We start from the raw sequence: 21,663 nt of genomic DNA on the forward strand, positions 1-21,663 counted from the left end.
GGACATAAATACAGCTAGTTTGGACAGCTCGGTCAAGCCAACGGTGTCATTCCTACCAAAGGCAGTGTACATCAAGCACAATGGCACTGGAGACAAGGACACAACTTGAGTGACAGACTTGACGCGAAATCTCAGGGAAACCACACGGGACCGCGTCCATGGATCGCGAAAGCACGTGATAGGCACCAGAAAATCGGTCTTCATATGAGAACATCGTTACAAAACAATGAAAGAATTGTGAGATAGTCTTGTCTTGTTGATGACAGTAAAGTCTTATGTAGAATACATGAGGCGCGTAAGGCCATGCACTGATAAAGCTATTATTCCCAGCCAGACAACCCAATGGTATGAGACCCTACGGAAATGAAGAAAACAACCGTCAAACTCCAGGCTTTTAAACGTAAGATATGTGGATATAGGAGAATATACGTAATGCGCAGAGGGAGCAGCGGCTACAGAATGCCTTGCTTTTGAAGACTGGTAAACGTTAGCACAATTCTTGCCACATCCTAAGAAAGGGGAAACATACTCCAAGTAGATCCTTTCCGGCATCACATTGCCCTCTGCGTCCTCCATCTGCACCACGTTGTCGCGGCTGTCCTTATCCTTCTTGCGGTCATGCTCAAGCTTTTCCCACAATCGAAGGGCGTCGTCGATCCTAGTGATTTCGCGGAAAAGGTTCGTATTCGAGGTGATACCCAAACACTTCAGACCCCAGATATGCAAGCCTTCCGAAAAGTGCTTGTCAAAGGCGCGACGACCCATGTATACGAAGTTACCGCAGATCTCACAGGGGTACTCAACACCCAAGCCGTGCAGCTTGTACAGCCAGTAAGGAATGGGCTTTCCATCCCAAGCAAGCGGCAGCTTAAGCGGGTTGTAGATCCGGTCATCTCCATCATCGTCGGATTGATCGCCTGCACGATCGCCGCCGGCATTTTCAGATTCTGCGAGCAGCGCCTCAAGTTCCATTTGACGTTCTCTCTCTGTCATACCCTGCTTCCGCTCAACGTTGATCCGTGTGGCTTGACGCTCGGCATCCAACACCTTTGCCAACGACCGAACACGATGCTCACGCTCTGCCACAGCGCGTTCCTTCAAACGGGAAGCAACGGCCGAAACGCCATTTGCTGTTGCTGGCTTCTCGCCAGAGTCACCAGAAGCCTTTTTAGCCTCAGCGGCCCGAATGTGTTTCTTGCCTGTCAAGTGGTTCTTGTAGACGTTCTCGTTCTTAAACTCCTTCTCACAAGCAGCGCACCAAATTCCCTCTCCAGATCCTTCAGTCTGCGGACCCTGAGGACCATTCTGAGCTGCTTCATCCGACCACCCAGGAACCTCATTAGCAGCCCATTGCTTCTCAAACTCCTCATCAAAGCTACCAAAAAGCTTATCCGAGTCCTGCAAAGGCCTAATCTTCTTGATAAATCCCTCCAAATATGCCGCAAGTTCCCCAACATACTGGAAGTACTTATCGGACAGCTTATTGGGCCGCTTGATAAGCATCTGAGGGGGCGTGAAAGCGTCAAACACCTCAAGGTACTGAACGTACGTTAACCGTTTAACGCCAGGCAGGTTCAGGTAATCTTCGTGCGCTTTCGTAAGGTCCAAGAACTGTCCGAAGCCCTCTTCACCCGTAAACAAGTTATCGATGTCCATTCCGATCGGCTCGCCCTCATGGCGCTTGTATGCTCGCTCCAAGTTCTCTACGGGCTCATTGGGATAGCGCTTGTGAAAACCTTTGATCTCGTCTAGTTGCTTGTAGAACTCTTCGAATTGGTCGCCGGTTGAGATAGCCTGGATTTCCTTCTCGCGTGCGCCGTCCGCGTCTTTGTAGATGTCTAGTAGTCTCTTCGACTGTTCGTCTATGCGGTCCAGAAACTGGCCGATTTCATGGTCACGGGCCAAGCGATCCCTAATCTATAGTGACAGTTAATCAGCTGAGAAAACAATGTGTAGAAACGGAGAGCAAACGTACGTTACGAGGCTCATCGGCAACGCGATCCGCAATCGCCTGCTCTAGCCTCTCGAGATCCTCGTGGATAAATCTTTGGTCTTCGAGAAGCATGGTGAATATACAGTCCCAACAACGACTGTTCCCGGGCAAAAGATGTGATTCTCCAAGTTTCGTAATGATATCGGCAACTCGTCGCTGTTCATGAGAAGCTTTGCGGCGAGTGGTGATCACGTGATACGGGCGGTGGCGCTCCAGGAAAAGTCGCGGTAGAAGCTTGATCGAGACCTCACATTAACTAGAGGGGCCAGCACTATCGCGCGAATTGATATTCTTCTTTCTTAATCTCTAGTGGAACCAGTGAAATCAAAATGGCGGACGGCATTGACAGACGGGCAGACGGTATGAAACATAGCTACATACCACGAAATACATGTATACTGACAAAGGCGCAAATTCAGACCGGATGGAGTTCAACACCTCCAAGGAGGTGACGGTTGCTCCGACCTTCGAGGACATGCACTTGAAGGAGAGCCTCCTGCGCGGTATCTACGCTTACGGCTACGAGTCTCCATCGGCAGTGCAATCGCGAGCCATCGTGCAGATCTGCAAAGGCCGCGACACGATCGCCCAGGCGCAGTCCGGTACTGGTAAAACCGCTACCTTCTCGATCAGTATCCTGCAGGTTATCGACACCGTTGTGCGCGAGAGTCAAGCGCTCGTGCTATCCCCGACTCGCGAACTTGCCACGCAGATCCAGTCCGTCATCATGGCGCTCGGCGACTACATGAACGTGCAATGCCACGCTTGCATCGGAGGCACGAATATCGGCGAGGACATCCGGAAGCTGGACTACGGACAGCACGTCGTCTCCGGTACGCCTGGTCGTGTCGCGGATATGATCCGTCGGCGCCACCTGCGCACCCGCCACATCAAGATGCTGGTGCTGGATGAAGCCGATGAGCTGCTCAACCGCGGTTTCCGCGAACAGATCTACGACGTCTACCGCTACCTGCCCCCGGCCACACAAGTGGTGGTTGTTTCCGCGACCCTCCCCTACGACGTCCTGGACATGACGACGAAGTTCATGACCGACCCCGTGCGCGTGCTGGTCAAGCGTGACGAGTTGACCCTGGAAGGCATCAAGCAGTACTTCATCGCGGTGGAGAAGGAAGAATGGAAATTCGACACGCTTTGCGATCTCTACGATACACTCACCATCACCCAGGCCGTGATCTTCTGCAATACGCGCCGCAAGGTCGACTGGCTGACGGACAAGATGCGCGAGGCTAACTTCACCGTGTCCAGTATGCACGGCGAGATGCCCCAGAAGGAACGTGACAGTATCATGCAGGACTTCCGCCAGGGTAACTCGCGAGTGCTTATCTCGACCGACGTTTGGGCCCGTGGTATCGACGTCCAACAGGTCTCCCTGGTTATCAACTATGATCTCCCCACCAACCGTGAAAACTACATCCACCGTATTGGTCGTAGCGGTCGTTTCGGAAGGAAGGGTGTCGCCATCAACTTCGTTACCAGCGATGACGTGCGGATCCTCCGTGATATTGAATTGTACTACTCCACACAGATCGATGAGATGCCTATGAACGGTAAGTCCCCGTAATCAAGTTACTACATTGCCAGCAGGCCCAGATCAATCTCTAACAACAAAACCTACAGTCGCCGATCTCCTTTCATAAACGTCATTACCATCCTCATCAATGCCATCAACAAAATCCACTCTCCACCCACGGGCTAATCACTAGTACCACACCCACAAACCAAGTACCAGCCCCGTAAACCGCATAAAAAGAAGAGAAAGAGAGAAAGGAAAAGACCAACACCAGCGTGGAGGAAAAGGGAACATACATAAATTGGTAAGTCTCAAATTCACCTTATATCACATCTATAAATAAGACTCACTAACGAACCCCAGATACACTCCAAATACACCAAAGTATAGGGTTGGGAGAGAATCCAGCCTCCAACATCTTCTTCCCTTCCCCGTGATGTCTGTTTTCATTTTGAAAAAGGAGTTTTAGCTATGCGGGATATTTATCATTCACGATTATTGAATTCGGGAATTTGCTGCTTCCATTTAGGTGATTCTGTTATTCAAATCTATTCAACCGGTCACTTTGTTCTTCTTTATTGGTTTCCTTTGCGAGCATAGCCCGTAGACTACTAGTAGGTCCTGGAGTGAATTGCCAACTTCTCGGCGCTCCGCGAGATGAAAGAGCTTGTGAAAGAATATGTCATCAGGCAGACCAAGCTGACTTTATTTATATATATAAAGCACCTATGCTGCAGACTCTACCAATGGAGAGTGGAATCAGAGTAACATGGTGGTGTGCTGAAACCAACAAATTGTGGAGACAGGAGAGATAAAGAGAAGAAATGAAGAACAACCAAGCAAATCCCACTCACACCAGCCCAATCCCGCATGTTGTCCGAACCCTCCAGATCACCCAAACGAGAAATCAAAAGCGAACCCTAAGAAGCACCGTGTAACCTGTGTATGTGATGAGAAATAAAAAAAGGAAACCATATGTGTGTGCCATCCCAAACACATCAGTGCAAGACAGGGGCAATTAATTATTGTTCAATAAGCGCAAATAGAAATGACGTATCAATCAGTAATGCCAAAACGGGAGCACCAGCTACCTTTATCGAGCGGACCACCAAGGACCAGGAAATGTGTATATGCAGAAAGGGTTCGGGAAAGATTGAAAGGGCAGGAACTAAAGGCATAACAAAGAAAAGCCTGTCTTTTGAGTCCAAAAGCTCCCAGTACATCCCGTGATATGCACAAATAATCAATCTTCAAAAATGGTACCAATAGGCTTCTTCTAGCGGGAGTTCGTTAGAAGCTCGACGTTGATCGTAGAGCACTCGTGCGGGCGAAACCGTTTGCCGATATCGCTCGCTGTGTCCGAGCCGTAGTATGAGGGTTCACGTCACGCTCCCGGGTCCAACTGAACTTGTGAGTTTCGAAGCTGAAAAAGAGAAGACTGATGGAGACTTACATTCTAACCAAGCAATCATCTCCTGCAGAAGCGAACATTCCGGGATTTGTAGGGTTCCAGGAGATTGCGTTTACACACCCAGCAATGTGGCCCTCCAGAGTTTCTACCAGGGTCCCATTTTCTTTATGCCATACATAAACTCGAGAGTCTTTAGAACAGTTAGTGAGGAAACCGGAACAAATATTGACGCAGGACGAGTTTACCTTCGCTTCCACTGACGACGAAATTCTCTGCAGCTCCTCCGAAAGCACTCCGGATGACAAAAGAACCCTGTTTTTGTCCTTGGAAACGCCGGATTACATCGGTCGTGTCAATATCAATGAGTTGTATTTGACCCTCTGACAAGTTCACAAGCATGTGGCGGGAATCTTGGCTGACTGCAACCGATGTCGGCTTGCTTTTCAAAGCCAGACAATACTCCTCCTCGTGGGTGAGGAAGTTATACACATGGATCTTCTCTTCGACATCGGCAGCGATGAGGCGTCGTCCATCAGGCGTGATGACACAATCCTGTACGCGGAAGTCACCCTGCCACATGTGCAGAGCATGACCGCGCATACTCCAATGGCATAGGTGCGAGTCTTTGTCAAGAGAGGCGGTCACAAAAGAGTCCCCGTCTGCCGCCCAGGCTGCAGCTGTAACCGGCTGTCGATGGTGATTAATGGTCAATAAGCATCGCCCAGTCTGTATAACATTTAGTCACAATACGGTCCAGATTGTAAGAAGCGAGACTTACATCCACACTCCACACACGGGCCGTTTTATCCTGAGAGCAAGTGATAAGTTTCGAGTCATCCGGGCTCCAACAAGCATGCACAACACCGTCATCATGTTCCATCAACTTATGCAGCACAGCAAAAGTGCTGGTATCGTAGATAATGACACTGTGGTCGCGGCCTGCCGTGACCAACTTTGTGCCATCATGGGAGAATTGACAGTACCAGACCTCATCCGAATGCTGACTTAATTCAAGCCCCGGTCGAGACGGAAAGTCCGCCTGATCGCACATGTGATCAGAATATAACGATGGCGGACTTGCTGTGTTGTGGTATAAGCATTGGTTGATCTGATTTTGCTTGACATGGTCCAGTAATATTGCGAGACGGTTGTCAGGAATCATGACTGACGGCGATATAGATTCTATGTCTCCTGTTAGTCCCGGCCATAAAATTATTGACGCCATGGATTTCCGCCCACAACGTACTTGATAATTCCGATAACAATCTCTCACGAGAAGAACTAATCGAGCCATCCCAGCCGGCTTGATCATGAAGATGTTCCGGCGGACACATGAGAAGGCTGTCGCCCGTGTTAGTCTAAGAGCTTCGGGGAAACGGGATTTGTGGTCTTAGACCCACTCACCTAGATAGAGCATGGAGACGCGCGATATCATAATTAAGCGGCGTTAACTCATGCCGAAGAACGGTCAGAGCCGCAGAAAGATTACGCGCCTCTAGCAGTTCCAAAAACTTCTGTTGTCGCAAATAGAAGAGCATCTCATTCATTTCCGCATTTTCCACCAACACCAACCTCTCCTTCGTCGGAAGGTGGTCACTGTCGCCGCTCGTCCCCCGCCTCGTCCCATCCGGATAGAACGACTGTACCAAAATTCGCTCCGCCTCCGCCCAACGTCCTGCAAGCACTGCACCTCTGAATGTAGCAACTGCCGGACTCTCCAACTGATAGCCACTCTCCTTGCTCAATAGTGAAGCTGCTCCATTATAGCCAAGCTCGTACAAACTTTGAATGAGAATGCGCGTCACTTCTTCGCGGTCATGTCCGAAATAGGATGGAGGACTGACCGAGGACTTTTGTACTCCATTCGTATGAAGGTCGCCATTAGAGGCAGCGTACGAAGCCTGGCCGTTCAAGGAGTGGGAAAGACCCACCTTGTGAGACGGCGAGGTAACGGAGCCGTTAGACACGTGGGAAGGACCATTTGCACTTGATACCCCATCGGGACGCATATTTGTCAGGCGCCTGCGCTTGGGGGACGGTGAGTGGCCCTCTGCAGTATTTGTGGGTACGATTCTTTGTTCTGAGACACCGGCTTCACTTGCCGTATGATCTCCGGTATGACCTCCTGTTCCCTCGATGTTGGATTCAGATACGCCAGGGGTACTCGGGCGGCGACGACGGCGGCGAGTGGACGACAGATGGAAATTTCCAGTAGCACCGACGGCTGGGTAGGAGCTGTCGACGGAGGGATCTGGGCGGGATGACGACAGGATGCTATCGGAAGCGGCAACGCTTCTCGGGTAGGACGACGTAGGTTCAGTGGGGATAGGAGGGTCAGGGCGGTCGGGAGCGGCGGAGGAGGGTATATAGGCGAAGGGATGGTCTGCCAGATCGAATGCTTGGTAGATCTGCCCTTTCACCTGGCTCTGTAGAAGAACCAGGGGAGCAGACCTATATCAGTGGCGGGTCACTGATACTGCGTCAGGTCAGACCTAGTGTTGGAGCTGGTCACTGGCCGAACGACCGTCAATGCTCGAATTCCGTGAGTTGACCGAGTTAGGATCGGTAGGTAGAAGGTAGATATTGCTTTATTACAGCTTCTGGTGGTGGGTAGAAGGTAAGAATTTCCTAGTATCGACGGGCGGAGGTCTTATCGGACTTGGGGAACACTGGGGGGTGGGTGGGTTGAGGTAAGAACCCGGGCGGAAGGCGCCAAGTCGTGGGGAGACGTCGTGGGGTTTCGATCGTAGAGGAGGAAATGTCTAAAGATACGTGTGAAGTCTCAAAGCATGAAACCGTAAGACCAGGGGGAGAGCAAAGGGTCTGGGAGATGTTGGTGGATCAAGCGACAGAAGTTGGAGAGTCGAGGTTGAAGAACATCGGCGGCTTCTCTTCTTCTAAACTCCGTGGGGCGAGGCAGTCACGACATCCATCGCTTTTGGTTTTTAAATAATTTTAATTCCAATAAATTAGATTAGGTACCGTTTGATGCATTTGTCCACCACACCTCTTCTTTATTTATTCATTTATTTATTTTCCCTCGTGTAATCTCTGTCATTTTTCCCGTTCTTTTTCCAGTTCATAGTTCTTCTACTACTACTGGACCAGGATCCAGCAGGGGACCCTCTGTAGTACTGATGAATTTACACTAACAATATTCCATGACGGTTTCCAGGACAGATAAGCATCTCCGGACGTATATATAGACATAGACAGCTTCGAATGGACTCCCTTTCAAGGGCAAAATATTCCTAGAGGTTTTAGTAGTCACCTTGAAACGCAAAGCCAGTACTCCGTACCTAGTAATGTAACCTCAGTGCGCGAATTAATCGACTTCTATCTCAAAAGGCTAGATAAGGAGACCATCATCTGAACACTGGTCATGAATCCAGCTGACAATACTCCCCTTTTTCCACACACACACCAGAGGAAGAATAAGAAAAAGAAAAAACAAGGTAGGTCAATCATTCACGTCGAAACCAACCTAAAGAGAGACTGATGTGGAAGCAAGGATACTAAAGCCTCGATCGCAGGCTAATGAACGGGTATTCAAGGGGACATTCGAAACGGGCCAACGATCAACGACATACCAACGCATCACCTGCACCAGACCATCTCAGGGATGTTTGAGGTCAGACATGAAAAGGTAAAAATGGGGGGAGACAAATAAATTCCTGTCCAATGAGTGGTTCCGACGCTTCATGTGCTCCTCCTACTATCTGAGGATCATTGCTGAGCACTTCAGGTGATCCACTTGAAGTATGCGAACTATGGATGTGCCGTTGTAATAAACCTACTCCCAACTCCGTATGGATGCCTTTGGTTCTTATTTATTATATGTGGATATGTGTTAAAACCAGTCTGCCCCGCAGGATATCACTCCAACTGCTACCCGATCTCCTCATCTGCAACTGTACCTGTCAAAGAACTCCTGAAACCCACGTCAACGGTGGAGTCAAGCCATCTGGTACCACTGAAGTTGACTCTGGTGGGGACAATCAATGCAGGAGAAAGCCCATTCTCCCGCGGGAGGGGAGTCATAAGAGCGGTCTACAGGAATTTAGTGCTATCTTGAGAGGGTCGTTAGAAAAGGACGTTTCCGGAACGAAGATTATGGTTATCATACAAGTTCGTGTAGTTCTACCAAGACAGTATCTCCGGAATGACCCGATCGTCTCCCCATACTACTTTCGTACGTGGAGTTCTAGACGCGACGTCAGTCTAGTAGGACTAGTAGTACACGTCGTAACCCTATAACCCATGGTTCATACACGACAAATAGGAAACTGAAACATCGGCCGACAACAAAATGACGGAACGAATGTTCGACGGAAAAGAAGCCAATCGTACGAATTGGTCCATGCTGTAAAAGTATGACAAAAAAAAAAACAAAAGGATCATGGTCTCTGACCTCATCATGATGCTTATTTGGGGTTCCCCACATTTGTTGCCGCTGCGGGTTATATAAATCTGGCGAACCACTCATCACCGTGAGGTTACTGAAGATCAACGTCAAGCTATAAATCTGCACGGATCTATTATATTACTACTGCATCTTACTCAGACTATTTGCAACGTTACCTGATACTTCACGATGGCCTGTGATTGTGGAAATACCTGCGGCTGCTCCGGTCCCCAGAGCTGCACTTGTGGCCAGGCCTGCCAGTGCAAGAACTGCGGAGTAAGTATAGCTATCAATGATTGGATTTTATATAACGCTGATTATTTGCAAAGAAGTAAACCCATTCGTCCGTACTGGACTACGTGTGATGAATCCGGTTCAAGCGTATGATATTGAATGAAGGGGATGCAAATGAATTGGAGTACCGTCTAAGCGTCAATTTGGACCTTGTATGGAATACTACTTAATACACATTCTCTTTCAACGGTCTATAAGATTGTTTATATCTCGTATATATACACACATAAATTCTAGACTTTATACACAATCCCAAAGCACCGTATTCATGCGGAGTTCCTCTGCTCCAGTGCCGCTTGAGACGCTTTCAGAGCACCCGTGATGCTGAAGCATACAAATGGCGATAACACGTACATCACCTGCACTCATTAGCGCGAGAACACTCGGGGTGACCCAGATGTTTCATGACTTACACTCAACGATTTGGCAATCGCCATCTTCTCCAGCTCTGAAATCTGAGCCAACTCGGCCAGTCCGGATATGACCAACGCTGGGGGTCCAGCCGGCATGAGCATCAAACTAAACCATAGGATAGGATCAGTCAACACAAGATTGGTCTTCGTAGCCAAGCCATACACAACGGCTATGCTAAGTCTGTATCATTACACGTTCGTTAGCAACATGAAAGTGATGCGAGCCCCATCCCAGAGAAACCTACGCGGGCCATATCACCAACCGAACGAGAAAGATCGTCCCAATCGCCTTCAGAGGCATTCGCCCCGAATCACCGCTAGTTTTCATCTTCTCAAAGCTAACGCCCAGCTTACACCCCACCACAAAGATCTGCAACGTCGTGAACAACTTGCCAATGTTCTTCACACTCGACGTCAGCCAAGCGTTGAAAATCCCGCCGTCCTCGTATTTGTTGAAGAATGCTTGATGCAACTGCGGCACAAGACCCAAAACCACACCGATCACGGTGCATGCGATCGCCACATCGGCGAACGGGGACTCGAACGGGGCCATAAGCCTCTGTCGGATGCGCTTAGGTAGCATAGATGAAATGCGCTGGGTTCCGTGCCGGATGCTGTTTGCAATGTTGCGGCGGGCTTTTTGTGCTCGCTGTGGTAGGAGGGATGTCGCCTCATCGACATGACCGTGGTTAGTGGTGTCATTTTGTGTTTCAGGATTGGTGTCGTCTGCTTCTTGATTCTCTGGATCGGTGGATGACTCGTGGCCGTCCTGAAGTAGCTTGGGACCCACGGCGTAACCGATCGTTTTACTCACTACAGCGCAGAGAAGAAAGTAGCTTTGGGCACGAGAGATGGCTTCGGACTCGGTATCACCGTCTTTAATAATCGGTTTTAGACTCCCCACGCTTTCCAGCGATTGCAACAAGAGAAGCGGCAGCGAGGTCGTGTTGTTGAATGCGCAGGCAGGCGTCACCCAGCGCGGGAGCCTCAAGCCCTTAGAGACGAAATATGCCAGGCCGATCGAGGCACACGTGTAGAGAATGGACCAAACTGGTAATGGAGAGGTTATGATTGAGTTTCAAGATAGGTTTGGGGGAGCAGTACTGAGAACGGGGATGTAGTTCAACGCATTTCCAAGTTGCAGCTGTTCGCCTAGATTGATAATGATCAAAGCTGGGAGAAACAGCTTGACTCCCAGTCCAGCCATATCATTGATCGAGGACTCTTGAATCAATCGAAACCTTTGCGCTGCAATTCCGTAGCTCATGGTCAGCAGGACGGAGACGCAGGCTTGTAAGGCGCCCACCAACGGCACGTCGACATCCCCATCTACCATGATGAGTCCTCGGGTTACAGTTAACGAATCAGTCGAAGTTGAATCCAGGTTTCCATGCCAAAAAGAAAAGAATTATTTTCGAGCTTATTTATTCGTTCCTTTTTCTATGGCGTCATCGTGGCGTAACCCAGCGGAACGGGACTCAATAAGAAGTTGGACCAGATCTGAAGATACGTTCCTGGATATATCAATCAAGTCTTCTATTTCTACGGGCTCACGAGACCTGTTTCCATATTCAGATGTAAAAATCTCTCATGATTGACGGGGCTTATAACTACATACTTACGAATCATTATCATACCATGAAGCGAGAACGGATACAGTAAACACAATAAAGCCCGCTAGACAGAACATTGGCCGGATCATTTCATTCAATAAACTTCTGGGACAAATGCAGCCGGAACAACAATTGGGGCTAGCAGTTTGATCCCAAAAACAGTCCCGCAAAACAGGGCCACTCCAGCAAGGAACGCAGTAAGAAGACCTAGCTGTCCCAGAGTCTCGACACCGTACCATGCTGGTTGGGACACCCTGCGTTTCCCTAAACGTGTCGTGCGACTGTAAAACGGGACATATTTGAATTCGAAGAAACTTTCGCCTCCAAGTCCCTCTTTCTTGTCCATAATGACGCTATAAAAGAGCTTGCGACGTAACTAGATATGGTCAATATGTGGGTGAATGGGGCAGTTTTTTGGGGCGTCTTCAAAAAACAAAGGCTAATCAGGACAAAGCCTACCTCAATGATAGCTTGATCAAGAATCGGAAACACTCGAAGTCCATAGCATGCGATCATGACCATGATACACTGCCCGTACACGAGTGCTCTGTAGTATAAAGCGGGACGCGGAAGGTGAAGGCTATCAGATAGCTCGTCACCGTTGAGTTTTCTCGCCATGGCCTCAAGGTATTCCTTCGATGCATATGTGGGGGCTGTATTTTCGAGACCCAGGATAATATTCTGCGCCAGTATCCTGCCGGTATCGGTCGGGTCTATCTCAGACACAGAGAGCGACTCCATCATCGCTCGTGCCTGTGTCGGTGTCTCGAAGCACTCGGTTGGTGTGCCCATGTAATACGCCACAAGCCTCCAAAGGGCAATATAATCCTCAATTTCCTGGTTCCGTAGAAAGATGCCTTGTCGTGGAAGCCCAAGGAAGACCACACTCGTTGAGAACGTGTGGATAGTCGCAATGCAATCCAGGTCGTTGATAGGGATTCCGTACCTCTTGATGTCGTAGTATTCGGGCCTATGCTTGACAAGGCTCAGAACCCTACGACGGACCGACGCATGTAGCAACCGGACACGAACGGAGGAGACATGACCTTTACCCCCTGGCTTAATCGAGTCCAAAGATAAGGACACTTGAAGAATATGTTGCAGAGTTTCCAGCAGCCTGCGCCGTACAACATCCGCCGAGAAACCTCCTGTCCGGGCCAAGGTCTCAACAACTCGGGGGGAACCCCTATACTAGTATGTCAGTCCTAGCTCACATGTTCCTTTTTTCGGGAGACGAACATGCCGCCGAGGAGGCTTTGAAAGCCGAGCTATCAACTTCATAAGTGGGACTACACGGTACAACCGTTGGACCATGCATCGACTTACTACATTAAGAATCGGTGTTCCATAACGAAAGAACACTTCTTGCCCTCGTTTGATCTGCTCCCAGTCGACCCAATCCGGGACGGTATTAATCTCAGACCACAGTTCGTTGAGTTTTGGATCGTCTTTTGCGTGCTGCTCCAGCAGGGAGTACAGGTCTCTCTTCGGTGTTCGAGCGTCGGAGCTCCTTGTGCTCTCTACACGGGCACCACCTGGGGGTGAGATATCATCCAGGCGATCTAGGCATTCATCTACGAGTTTGTCATAGTTGAGCATGATGGAGTGCAACTGCTCTACTGGAGAGTGAAGGCCGTCGATCCATTCAAAGGTGTAGCCCCAGCATTTGTAAATCTTCGCATTCGTGCTCCTCTGCTGGGCCATGCTGTAGTAATATCCAATAGCGATAGAATGATGCTAAAGTAAGAAAACTTCGCTATCAAACTGGATGACAAAGTCTTGGTTATATATGGGTAAACCAGTCACACCTGCAGCAGTTTGCATTTCGGTCTGTTTATATAAGGCTGTGCCCACTTTATGAAGTGACACCACGAGGGTAGTAGCCATCTGTGAACAATTATCCTTGATTATGATCTCCAATGCAAGCCTCGGATGCTGCACTTCCCCGCACATCCATCCTCCATGGCGGCCCTATCCTATTAGTCGCTCAACCGCCTTCACGTGTCCACGTATAATAAGACGTTGAGCCACAGGATAGCCGATGTTGATCCATGGGCCCTCGATCCGCTTGCCGGCACTTTGTTTGTCTAGCAGAGGCTTCACTGTTCTATGTTGAGCACGAGGCACATGCATGCTGTGTTACAGGTTGACCAGTGCAGATCTGCGGATTGCAATTCATCTCTGCACTAAGTATCGTAGTCCTGTTAGGGCTCGGAAGTTGAAGTTTCCGATTTAGAGCTAGCTCTCAGATCATGATCAAAGTTGTTGGATACTGTCCTTCAGTAAAGTTGTCAGCATAAATTCTACGTTCCGTGCATAGTTCTGGGCGGCCACAAGATTACCCACAGAGAAACTATGACCAACAACTTAACTTCCGTCCGCTTGATTAATCCTCAGGCTCGTGGCCGTGCATATGACCAGTCCGTGAAAGAACAATAGACCCAGTGAGTAGCCTATCCATTTATGGAGCCTAAACACGCGCCTCATCAATTGATTCGACGGAGCTAATGAAATTGGGCGATCGTCAAATAAATCCCACCCTCCTATTAGGCACTTGCATCAAACGCCACAGGACCACCGTATGTTAGGCTTAGGCGTGCGTCGGTTGAAAACACGGCCCTCCTTGCTGGATCTGATAGAGGCCAGTAGCAGTAGTGGTGGTGGAAGTGACCAACCATTGTTGTTATCGTCGTCATCACCGCCCACGGACATCGACCAACTGCCACCGCTCCCCGACTCACCCACTTCCCCGTCTTCCAGCTCCAGCTCCAGCTCCAGTTCCTTCCCGACCCCTACCACCACCCTCAATCCTTCCCCCTCCTCCTCATCTGTCCACCCTCCGGCTATTCGCATTATGGCCCCCTCCGGAAAGGGCCCTCAAGGTGAGGCCCACCATGGCTCCGTCTTCTCCGTCTCCGGTCCCGTCGTCGTGGCCGAGAACATGATCGGCTGTGCCATGTACGAATTGGTATGTTGTCAACCCCGCCATCTACATGGCCCCTCGTCTGTTTTCTTTGCGATGGGCTTTACTTCTCTCATCGAGGTTTGGTTTTCAATTTTGCTCAAATGTCCGGTGAATCCAGTGTCGTGTCGGGAAAGATCAGCTCGTCGGTGAAGTTATCCGTCTCGATGGTGATAAGGCCACCATTCAGGTCTACGAGGAAACTGGTACGCTTTCGCATTCATTTTGCGACCGACTCGGATTGTCAGTCTAACATCGCTTCAACTCCACAGATGGTGTGACGGTCGGCGACCCTGTCGAGAGGACGGGTAAGCCCCTAGCGGTGGAACTGGGACCTGGTTTGATGGAAACGATCTACGACGGTATCCAACGCCCCCTGAAAGCGATCTACCACCAGTCCAAAGGAATTTACATCCCCCGTGGTATTACTGTGAACGCGCTGGATCGCGAGAAGAAATGGGACTTCAAGCCCGGGCAATACAAAGTGGGCGACCACATCACCGGAGGTGACGTCTGGGGTTCCGTGTTCGAGAACAGCTTGATGAACGACCATAAGATCCTTCTCCCCCCCCGCGCTCGGGGTACCATTACCCGTATCGCAGAGGCTGGAAGCTACACCGTCGAGGAGAAGCTTTTGGAAATCGAATTTGACGGCAAGAAGTCCGAGTTCGGTATGATGCAGACCTGGCCCGTCCGTGTACCCCGTCCGGTCAACGAGAAGGTTCCATCCGACGCACCCTTCATCGTCGGCCAGAGAGTGCTGGACTCTCTGTTCCCTAGTGTGCAGGGTGGTACCGTCTGTATTCCTGGTGCTTTCGGATGCGGCAAGACTGTCATTTCCCAGTCTGTGTCCAAGTTCTCCAACAGTGATATCATCGTCTACGTTGGCTGTGGCGAGCGTGGTAACGAGATGGCTGAAGTGTTGATGGACTTCCCCGAGGTATGCGATTCCACGTCACCTACTCCCTGCGTGATTTGTTCGGTGCTAATATGACATTCTCCTTACAGCTTTCGATCGAGATCGATGGTCGCAAAGAGCCTATTATGAAGCGTACATGTCTTATCGCCAATACATCCAACATGCCTGTCGCCGCGCGTGAGGCCTCCATTTACACCGGTATCACTATTGCCGAGTACTTCCGTGACCAGGGTAAGAACGTGGCTATGATGGCTGATTCCAGTTCTCGTTGGGCCGAGGCGCTTCGTGAACTTTCCGGTCGTCTGGGAGAGATGCCTGCAGACCAGGGTTTCCCCGCCTATCTGGGTGCCAAGCTTGCTTCCTTCTACGAACGTGCTGGAAAGAGTGTTGCTTTGGGAAGCCCCGAGAGGATCGGCAGTGTCAGTATTGTCGGTGCCGTCAGCCCTCCTGGTGGTGATTTCTCGGATCCTGTCACCACGAGTACCCTCGGTATCGTCCAGGTGTTCTGGGGTCTCGACAAGAAGCTGGCCCAGCGAAAGCATTTCCCTTCCATCAACACTTCGATGTCCTACAGTAAATACACGACCATCCTGGACAAGTTCTACGAGAAGGACTACCCCGAGTTCCCCCGCCTGCGTGACCAGATTCGTGAGCTGTTGACCAAGTCCGAAGAACTGGACCAGGTCGTGCAGCTGGTTGGTAAGGCTGCCCTGGGTGATTCTGATAAGATCGCTTTGGATGTGGCGGCCATGGTGAAGGATGATTTCCTTCAGCAAAACGGATACAGTGACTACGATCAGTTCTGCCCTCTGTGGAAGACGGAATATATGATGAAAGGCTTTATGGGCTACCATGACGAAGCGCAGAAGGCTATTGCTCAGGGTCAAAACTGGGCCAAGGTTCGTGAAGCCACTTCCGACATCCAGACTGCCCTGCGGAGCATGAAGTTCGAGGTCCCGGAAAACCAACAAGAGGTCTCAGAGAAGGTTCGTAACCGTCTTCCTTGTTCGGCCTACATTAGTGCTAACTCAGCGACTGCAGTACGAGAAAATTCTTCAGACCATGTCCGAGCGATTCGCGTCGGTATCGGATGAGTAAATGGATGTAGCTGGACATAGAGAGGACTAGTTGACAGACGGGCCGTACTGTTCGGTTGCCTGTAGCATAACCAATTCCCATGTTCTGTAGTTCGTGCCGTTTATTTCTATTTAGCTTTTGTGAGAAATTCGTCAGCCACTGAATCAATTGCCTGATCGTTTCCGTAATTGTTGTTCCTTTTCCATCCTCACTTAGGCAGCATTGTTTGGCCGCCTTTGGGTGGCCAAAAAGCACATGACGCGGCCTTCTCATTGGGTATGGTGACCTCTTTTTTTTTGACCTCTGCTTTCTGCGCTGTCATAACCTTGACAGTAAGGACAATCTCAGGTTTAAAACGCCATTCATAGAGCTGCATTTGAACGCCAGACATCTGTCACTGACCAAACGTGGGGTGGTTGGGTATATATTCAACTGGACTTTCGGTTCTTATCGCTGGTTATCGTTGGATTGAATTCTGGACCGCAAGCGAAAGTCAACCACTTGGCCGCTCGACTTCCCGCTCTCTTTCCTCTTCTCACTTCCACCTCCGCAAGTCGGATAATACAGTCTACCTGCTCGAGATATTCATTCTTCCCGGTTCTATCCCCTTTTTTTGTTCCTTTAGATTTTCCTCTTCGTTTGGAGCGACTGTCTCTTGCATTCGCTGCCAGCCATGGCAAGCCCGACCTCGTGCGCAGCCCCTGGCCCCTCGTGCTCTATATCCGATGGCATTGACTGACGGACGGGTGGAAACAGAATAAACGTCAACGATCCCAGCTTGATCTCGCTGGTCAATAAGCTCCAGGATGTCTTCGCGACAGTCGGAGTACGTATCGTCAAGCTCTCAGGAAGCTCTGTTGGTTCAACCCCTCGCCGCGACTGACACCGCCTATTTTGTTTAGGTTCACAATCCCATCGACTTGCCTCAGATTGCCGTCGTCGGTTCACAGTCCAGTGGTAAGAGTTCGGTGCTAGAAAATATTGTCGGACGGGATTTGTAAGTGGTTATTGCTGTACTAGTGGGAGTTCGACGCAGGTGACTGACGGCTTCACCTCATTTCAGCCTCCCCCGTGGGTCCGGAATTGTCACTCGGAGACCCCTCATTCTTCAACTGATCAACAAACCCGCAACTCAATCGAATGGCGTTAAGGAGGAGAAGTTGGATACAACGGATAGCGCCGCCAACCTAGATGAGTACGGAGAGTTCCTGCACATTCCCGGCCAGAAGTTCCACGATTTCAACAAGATTCGCGAGGAGATCGTGCGGGAAACGGAGTCCAAGGTCGGTCGCAATGCCGGTATCTCCCCTGCGCCGATCAACCTCCGCATCTACTCGCCCAACGTCCTGACCCTCACACTGGTCGACTTGCCCGGTTTGACTAAGGTTCCGGTCGGTGACCAGCCCAAGGACATTGAGAAGCAAATCAGGGATATGGTCCTGAAGTACATCAGCAAACCTAACGCGATCATCCTTGCGGTCACCGCGGCCAACCAAGATCTTGCCAATTCCGATGGTTTGAAGCTGGCACGGGAAGTCGACCCGGAGGGTCAGCGTACAATTGGTGTCTTGACCAAGGTTGATCTGATGGACGAGGGAACCGATGTCGTGGATATTCTTGCGGGCAGGATTATCCCGTTGCGCCTGGGTTATGTGCCAGTGGTCAACCGTGGTCAACGTGATATTGAGAACAAGAGACCCATCTCATACGCTCTGGAGCATGAGAAGAACTTCTTCGAGGGCCACAAGGCCTATCGGAACAAGTCTTCGTACTGTGGAACGCCGTATCTGGCGCGGAAGCTGAACTTGGTATGTTCGCCTGGCGATAATCAGGGAAATCCAGGCTGCTAACTGTTAGTAGATCCTTATGATGCACATCAAGCAAACCCTGCCCGATATCAAAGCGCGGATTTCGTCCTCCCTTCAGAAGTACTCCGCCGAACTTTCGCAGTTGGGAGATTCCATGCTCGGCAATAGCGCTAACATCATCCTGAACATCATCACGGAGTTCAGCAATGAGTATCGTACGGTGCTGGAGGGTAACAACCAAGAGCTGTCCAGCATTGAGTTGTCAGGTGGTGCTCGTATCAGCTTCGTGTTCCACGAACTTTACTCCAACGGTATCAAGGCGGTGGATCCTTTCGACCAGGTCAAGGATATTGATATCCGGACGATCCTCTACAACTCTTCGGGTTCATCGCCTGCGCTTTTCGTTGGAACCACTGCCTTCGAACTGATCGTCAAGCAGCAGATCAAGAGGCTCGAGGACCCCAGCACGAAGTGTATCTCCTTGGTGTATGACGAACTGGTCCGCATCTTAGGACAGCTCTTGAACAAGCAGCTGTTCCGCCGGTATCCCATGCTGAAGGAGAAGTTCCACGCCGTAGTCATCAGTTTCTTCAAAAAGTGCATGGAGCCGACCAACAAGCTTGTTCACGACCTCATCAACATGGAGGCGTGCTACATCAACACGGGTCACCCTGATTTCCTAAACGGACACCGCGTACGTATCTTATCTGACTTTGGATACACGCACCAGTTTTTAGATACTGACTGGAGCAGGCCATGACTATTGTGAATGAACGCCAAGCCGGTAGTAAGCCTACCCAGGTTGACCCGAAGACGGGCAAGCCTCTCCCTCCCCGGGCGAACAGCCCGTCGGTCGATCTCGGCAATACGGAAAGCAGCAGCGGCTCTGGCTTCTTCGGCAGCTTCTGGGCTTCGAAGAACAAGAAGAAGATGGCGGCCATGGAGGCCCCACCGCCAACCCTCAAGGCATCGGCCTCCTTGTCCGAGCGTGAGACGACCGAAGTTGAAGTGATCAGTATGTCTAGTGTCTATCGTACACGGAGCAAGTACTAATGATACGCAGAACTTCTCATTACGTCTTACTTTAACATCGTGAAGCGGACCATGATCGACATGGTTCCGAAGGCCATTATGTACATGCTCGTTCAGTAAGTGTCTCCGTGCCCTATCAAAGCTCCCGCTCCGACTAATGTCCTCTAGGTTCACCAAGGACGAGATGCAGCGTGAACTCCTCGAAAACATGTACCGCAACAACGAACTGGACGAGCTCCTGAAGGAAAGTGACTACACCGTGCGGAGGCGCAAGGAGTGCCAACAGATGGTGGAGAGTCTGTCCCGCGCCAGCGAGATTGTCAGCCAAGTCCAGTAAACATCCGAAGGGTGTCCGATGTGTTCGAGAATCCTGGTTTAGATACGATTTGAGTCTTTCGTCGGTCTCGCTTTAGCTGGTTCGCCTTTTGGGAGGGTTTACTTTGTCGTTACTCGCCGCTATGCCCCATGCCCCATGCCTGATGCTATATGTCCTGATACGAGCGTTTTTTCTTCCGGAGCCAATCTCGGATGTCAGGTGGACAAGATTCATCTCACGAATTTGTATTGCCTAATGATTGTTGTTCGTTCTTAGAATACAGAGCAGTTTAGTCTAGTGGGTTGTACAGTACAGTACAGTATAGTATATATATATATATATACAGTTCTATAAAATGAATAGAGCTTTCCCTTCGGTATGTACATATATGACTTTATGAACAACCACAACCATCACCCAGCAAAGATATCGGAAATCTAATCCCTCCTCCCCTGATGCCGATAAGAATAATACCACCCTTCCCTGGCCAAATCCTCCCTCACCCGATAATTCTCCTCAGCATCCCGAACCAACCCCATATCCACATCCACCACACAAACCCCTTCCTCCCACCCAAGAGACCCCACAACACCCACCCCAGGCATTGTCACCCTCGACAATCCCAGAAACCCATCCCCCTCCGTCTCCCCCGCCGCATTCGCAAACACAACCCCACACGTATTCTCAAAACACCTCGCCGTAAGCACCGTCTCGAGAAATAGCTTCTCGCAGTCGGGATTCTTCGCCCGAAGCGCCGGTGAGGCGTCATTTTGAGTCCCTATCGGATTCATCATTAGCCAACCACAGTTCTTCCCACCTCCAAACAACCCTACAACCCACAACCTACAATACCTCCCAAAGAAAGAAAGGACGAGAGAGAGAGAGAAGGAGGGAAAATAGTAGAGGGAACATACAAAACGTAGGAACAATCACCAATTCCGCCCCAGCAGCAATCAACTCCCTGAACGCCTCCGGAAAGGCCAAATCCCAACATATAAGCAACCCGACCTTACCGATGGGTGTATCGAAGACCTCGTGCGGATCGGACGCCGAAGAAGTCAGGTATGGGCGTTCCGGGTGCCAGATGTTCTTCTTCCGGTAGGAGGAGAGAATCTGGCCGTCGTTGGAGATGAAGTAGGCTGTGTTGTAGAGGATGGGGTCTGTTGGTTGGGTACCGGTACCGGTACTGGTGGGGGAGTGGTTTTCGACAATTGTGCCGGGGACGATGCAGATGTTGAGGTCCTTGGCGAGGGATTGGTAGGATTGGAGGTATTTGGTGGTTATTTGGGGATCGGTTTGGGGAAGGTAAAGGGGGTTTGTTGGGGGGAAGGCATTTAGATGATATCTAGATTTTGTTGGGTAGGGTTTTGTTAGTGGTGAGTGGTGAGTGGTGAGCAGCGGAGACCCTAAGGGCTTGTTGGATAAAGGGAGGGAGAGGTGTACTCAGGGAGAACGGCCAGTTGGGCGCCTTGGGAGGCTGCGTCGCGGATGTAGGCGCATGCCTTTTGGTGGTTTTCGTCCATGGCGAGGTCCTTTTGAGGTCAGTTATGGGGGGTTTCTTTCTGGGGATGGTGGGGTAGAGTGGTTATGTACTTTAATGTGCCATTGGATTACGGCTACGCGGTGGATTGGAGCCATTTTGGTGGATTGGTGATTGGAATGAGGATTAGTATCTTGCAATGAGGATTATAGAAAGAATGAGGTGAAGGAGGTGAAGGAGGAAGGGGTGGTTGATATATGTTGGAGTCATGATGGTGTGGAGAGAGAGAGAGAGAGAGAGAGATCTGGACGGGTGGGGTCAGTTGGAGCAGGTTCTCCGAGGAAGTTGGGGTATGTCAACCCTATGTTGACTTCATCTATAATTACCGTATATACAGAATCATCAGAGA

The 21,663-nt window shown here is 50.2% G+C and overlaps 7 protein-coding genes across 7 annotated transcripts; 2 read left to right on the plus strand and 5 right to left on the minus strand.

Moving 5' to 3' along the window:
- Nucleotides 1–65: 65 nt before the first annotated feature.
- On the minus strand, nt 66–2,243 carry BDV38DRAFT_252883 (SF3a splicing factor complex subunit PRP9). Its single transcript, XM_032055189.1, has 3 exons — nt 1,976–2,243; nt 530–1,917; nt 66–477 (listed from the first exon to the last, which is right to left on the minus strand). The coding sequence occupies exons 1-3, from the start codon at nt 2,063–2,065 to the stop codon at nt 453–455; spliced, it is 1,503 nt and encodes a 500-aa protein (XP_031911321.1). The 5' UTR covers nt 2,066–2,243; the 3' UTR covers nt 66–452.
- On the plus strand, nt 1,990–3,665 carry BDV38DRAFT_141879 (ATP-dependent RNA helicase eIF4A). The gene is made up of 3 exons (XM_032051456.1): nt 1,990–2,353; nt 2,413–3,561; nt 3,632–3,665. The coding sequence occupies exons 1-3, from the start codon at nt 2,323–2,325 to the stop codon at nt 3,649–3,651; spliced, it is 1,200 nt and encodes a 399-aa protein (XP_031911322.1). The 5' UTR covers nt 1,990–2,322; the 3' UTR covers nt 3,652–3,665.
- Nucleotides 3,666–5,477: 1,812 nt separating this feature from the next.
- On the minus strand, nt 5,478–7,318 carry BDV38DRAFT_141871 (uncharacterized protein). The gene is made up of 3 exons (XM_032051455.1): nt 6,340–7,318; nt 6,182–6,276; nt 5,478–6,117 (listed from the first exon to the last, which is right to left on the minus strand). Exons 1-3 carry the CDS (start codon nt 6,942–6,944, stop codon nt 5,636–5,638), a joined length of 1,182 nt encoding a protein of 393 aa, XP_031911323.1. The 5' UTR covers nt 6,945–7,318; the 3' UTR covers nt 5,478–5,635.
- A 2,342-nt stretch (nt 7,319–9,660) lies between these two features.
- Nucleotides 9,661–11,653, minus strand: BDV38DRAFT_142078 (Auxin Efflux Carrier superfamily). Its single transcript, XM_032051457.1, has 4 exons — nt 11,152–11,653; nt 10,293–11,097; nt 10,048–10,228; nt 9,661–9,993 (listed from the first exon to the last, which is right to left on the minus strand). Exons 1-4 carry the CDS (start codon nt 11,381–11,383, stop codon nt 9,901–9,903), a joined length of 1,311 nt encoding a protein of 436 aa, XP_031911324.1. The 5' UTR covers nt 11,384–11,653; the 3' UTR covers nt 9,661–9,900.
- Nucleotides 11,636–13,364, minus strand: BDV38DRAFT_272951 (oxygenase MpaB family protein; the record flags this gene model as incomplete). Its single annotated transcript, XM_032057581.1, has 5 exons — nt 11,636–11,657; nt 11,736–11,941; nt 12,120–12,846; nt 12,900–12,928; nt 12,987–13,364. The coding sequence occupies 5 exons, from the start codon at nt 13,362–13,364 to the stop codon at nt 11,636–11,638; spliced, it is 1,362 nt and encodes a 453-aa protein (XP_031911325.1).
- Nucleotides 13,365–14,514: 1,150 nt separating this feature from the next.
- Nucleotides 14,515–19,795, plus strand: BDV38DRAFT_272952 (ATP synthase alpha/beta family, nucleotide-binding domain-containing protein; the record flags this gene model as incomplete). Its single annotated transcript, XM_032057582.1, has 10 exons — nt 14,515–14,628; nt 14,744–14,828; nt 14,895–15,562; nt 15,631–16,581; nt 17,521–17,615; nt 17,682–18,426; nt 18,479–19,120; nt 19,180–19,441; nt 19,490–19,574; nt 19,627–19,795. The coding sequence occupies 10 exons, from the start codon at nt 14,515–14,517 to the stop codon at nt 19,793–19,795; spliced, it is 3,816 nt and encodes a 1,271-aa protein (XP_031911326.1).
- On the minus strand, nt 19,699–21,552 carry BDV38DRAFT_142188 (carbon-nitrogen hydrolase family protein). The gene is made up of 4 exons (XM_032051458.1): nt 21,368–21,552; nt 21,218–21,306; nt 20,689–21,119; nt 19,699–20,552 (listed from the first exon to the last, which is right to left on the minus strand). Exons 1-4 carry the CDS (start codon nt 21,410–21,412, stop codon nt 20,212–20,214), a joined length of 906 nt encoding a protein of 301 aa, XP_031911327.1. The 5' UTR covers nt 21,413–21,552; the 3' UTR covers nt 19,699–20,211.
- Between the last annotated feature and the right edge of the window lie 111 nt (nt 21,553–21,663).

This window comes from Aspergillus pseudotamarii, assembly GCF_009193445.1.
Source record: "Aspergillus pseudotamarii strain CBS 117625 unplaced genomic scaffold BDV38scaffold_45, whole genome shotgun sequence".
NCBI lineage: Eukaryota > Fungi > Ascomycota > Eurotiomycetes > Eurotiales > Aspergillaceae > Aspergillus > Aspergillus pseudotamarii.

Excerpts from the sequence above, each read along its gene's own strand:
- BDV38DRAFT_252883 (XM_032055189.1), bottom strand. The coding sequence starts at position 2,065 with ATGCTTCTCGAAGACCAAAGATTTATCCACGAGGATCTCGAGAGGCTA. Across the intron at positions 1,918-1,975 it reads TTGCCGATGAGCCTCGTAAC|ATTAGGGATCGCTTGGCCCG; the intron begins GTACGTTTGCTC and ends CTGTCACTATAG. Across the intron at positions 478-529 it reads CCGGAAAGGATCTACTTGGA|TCTTCAAAAGCAAGGCATTC; the intron begins GTATGTTTCCCC and ends AACGTTTACCAG.
- BDV38DRAFT_141871 (XM_032051455.1), bottom strand. The coding sequence starts at position 6,944 with ATGCGTCCCGATGGGGTATCAAGTGCAAATGGTCCTTCCCACGTGTCT. Across the intron at positions 6,277-6,339 it reads CGTCTCCATGCTCTATCTAG|CCTTCTCATGTGTCCGCCGG; the intron begins GTGAGTGGGTCT and ends CACGGGCGACAG. Across the intron at positions 6,118-6,181 it reads ATTGTTATCGGAATTATCAA|AATCTATATCGCCGTCAGTC; the intron begins GTACGTTGTGGG and ends CAGGAGACATAG.
- BDV38DRAFT_141879 (XM_032051456.1), top strand. The coding sequence starts at position 2,323 with ATGGCGGACGGCATTGACAGACGGGCAGACG. Across the intron at positions 2,354-2,412 it reads CATTGACAGACGGGCAGACG|ACCGGATGGAGTTCAACACC; the intron begins GTATGAAACATA and ends GCGCAAATTCAG. Across the intron at positions 3,562-3,631 it reads CGATGAGATGCCTATGAACG|TCGCCGATCTCCTTTCATAA; the intron begins GTAAGTCCCCGT and ends CAAAACCTACAG.
- BDV38DRAFT_142188 (XM_032051458.1), bottom strand. The coding sequence starts at position 21,412 with ATGGCTCCAATCCACCGCGTAGCCGTAATCCAATGGCACATTAAA. Across the intron at positions 21,307-21,367 it reads TAATCCAATGGCACATTAAA|GACCTCGCCATGGACGAAAA; the intron begins GTACATAACCAC and ends TGACCTCAAAAG. Across the intron at positions 21,120-21,217 it reads CAACTGGCCGTTCTCCCTGA|ATATCATCTAAATGCCTTCC; the intron begins GTACACCTCTCC and ends AACAAAATCTAG.
- BDV38DRAFT_142078 (XM_032051457.1), bottom strand. The coding sequence starts at position 11,383 with ATGGTAGATGGGGATGTCGACGTGCCGTTGGTGGGCGCCTTACAAGCC. Across the intron at positions 11,098-11,151 it reads GAACTACATCCCCGTTCTCA|TTTGGTCCATTCTCTACACG; the intron begins GTACTGCTCCCC and ends CTCCATTACCAG. Across the intron at positions 9,994-10,047 it reads CGATTGCCAAATCGTTGAGT|GTGATGTACGTGTTATCGCC; the intron begins GTAAGTCATGAA and ends TAATGAGTGCAG.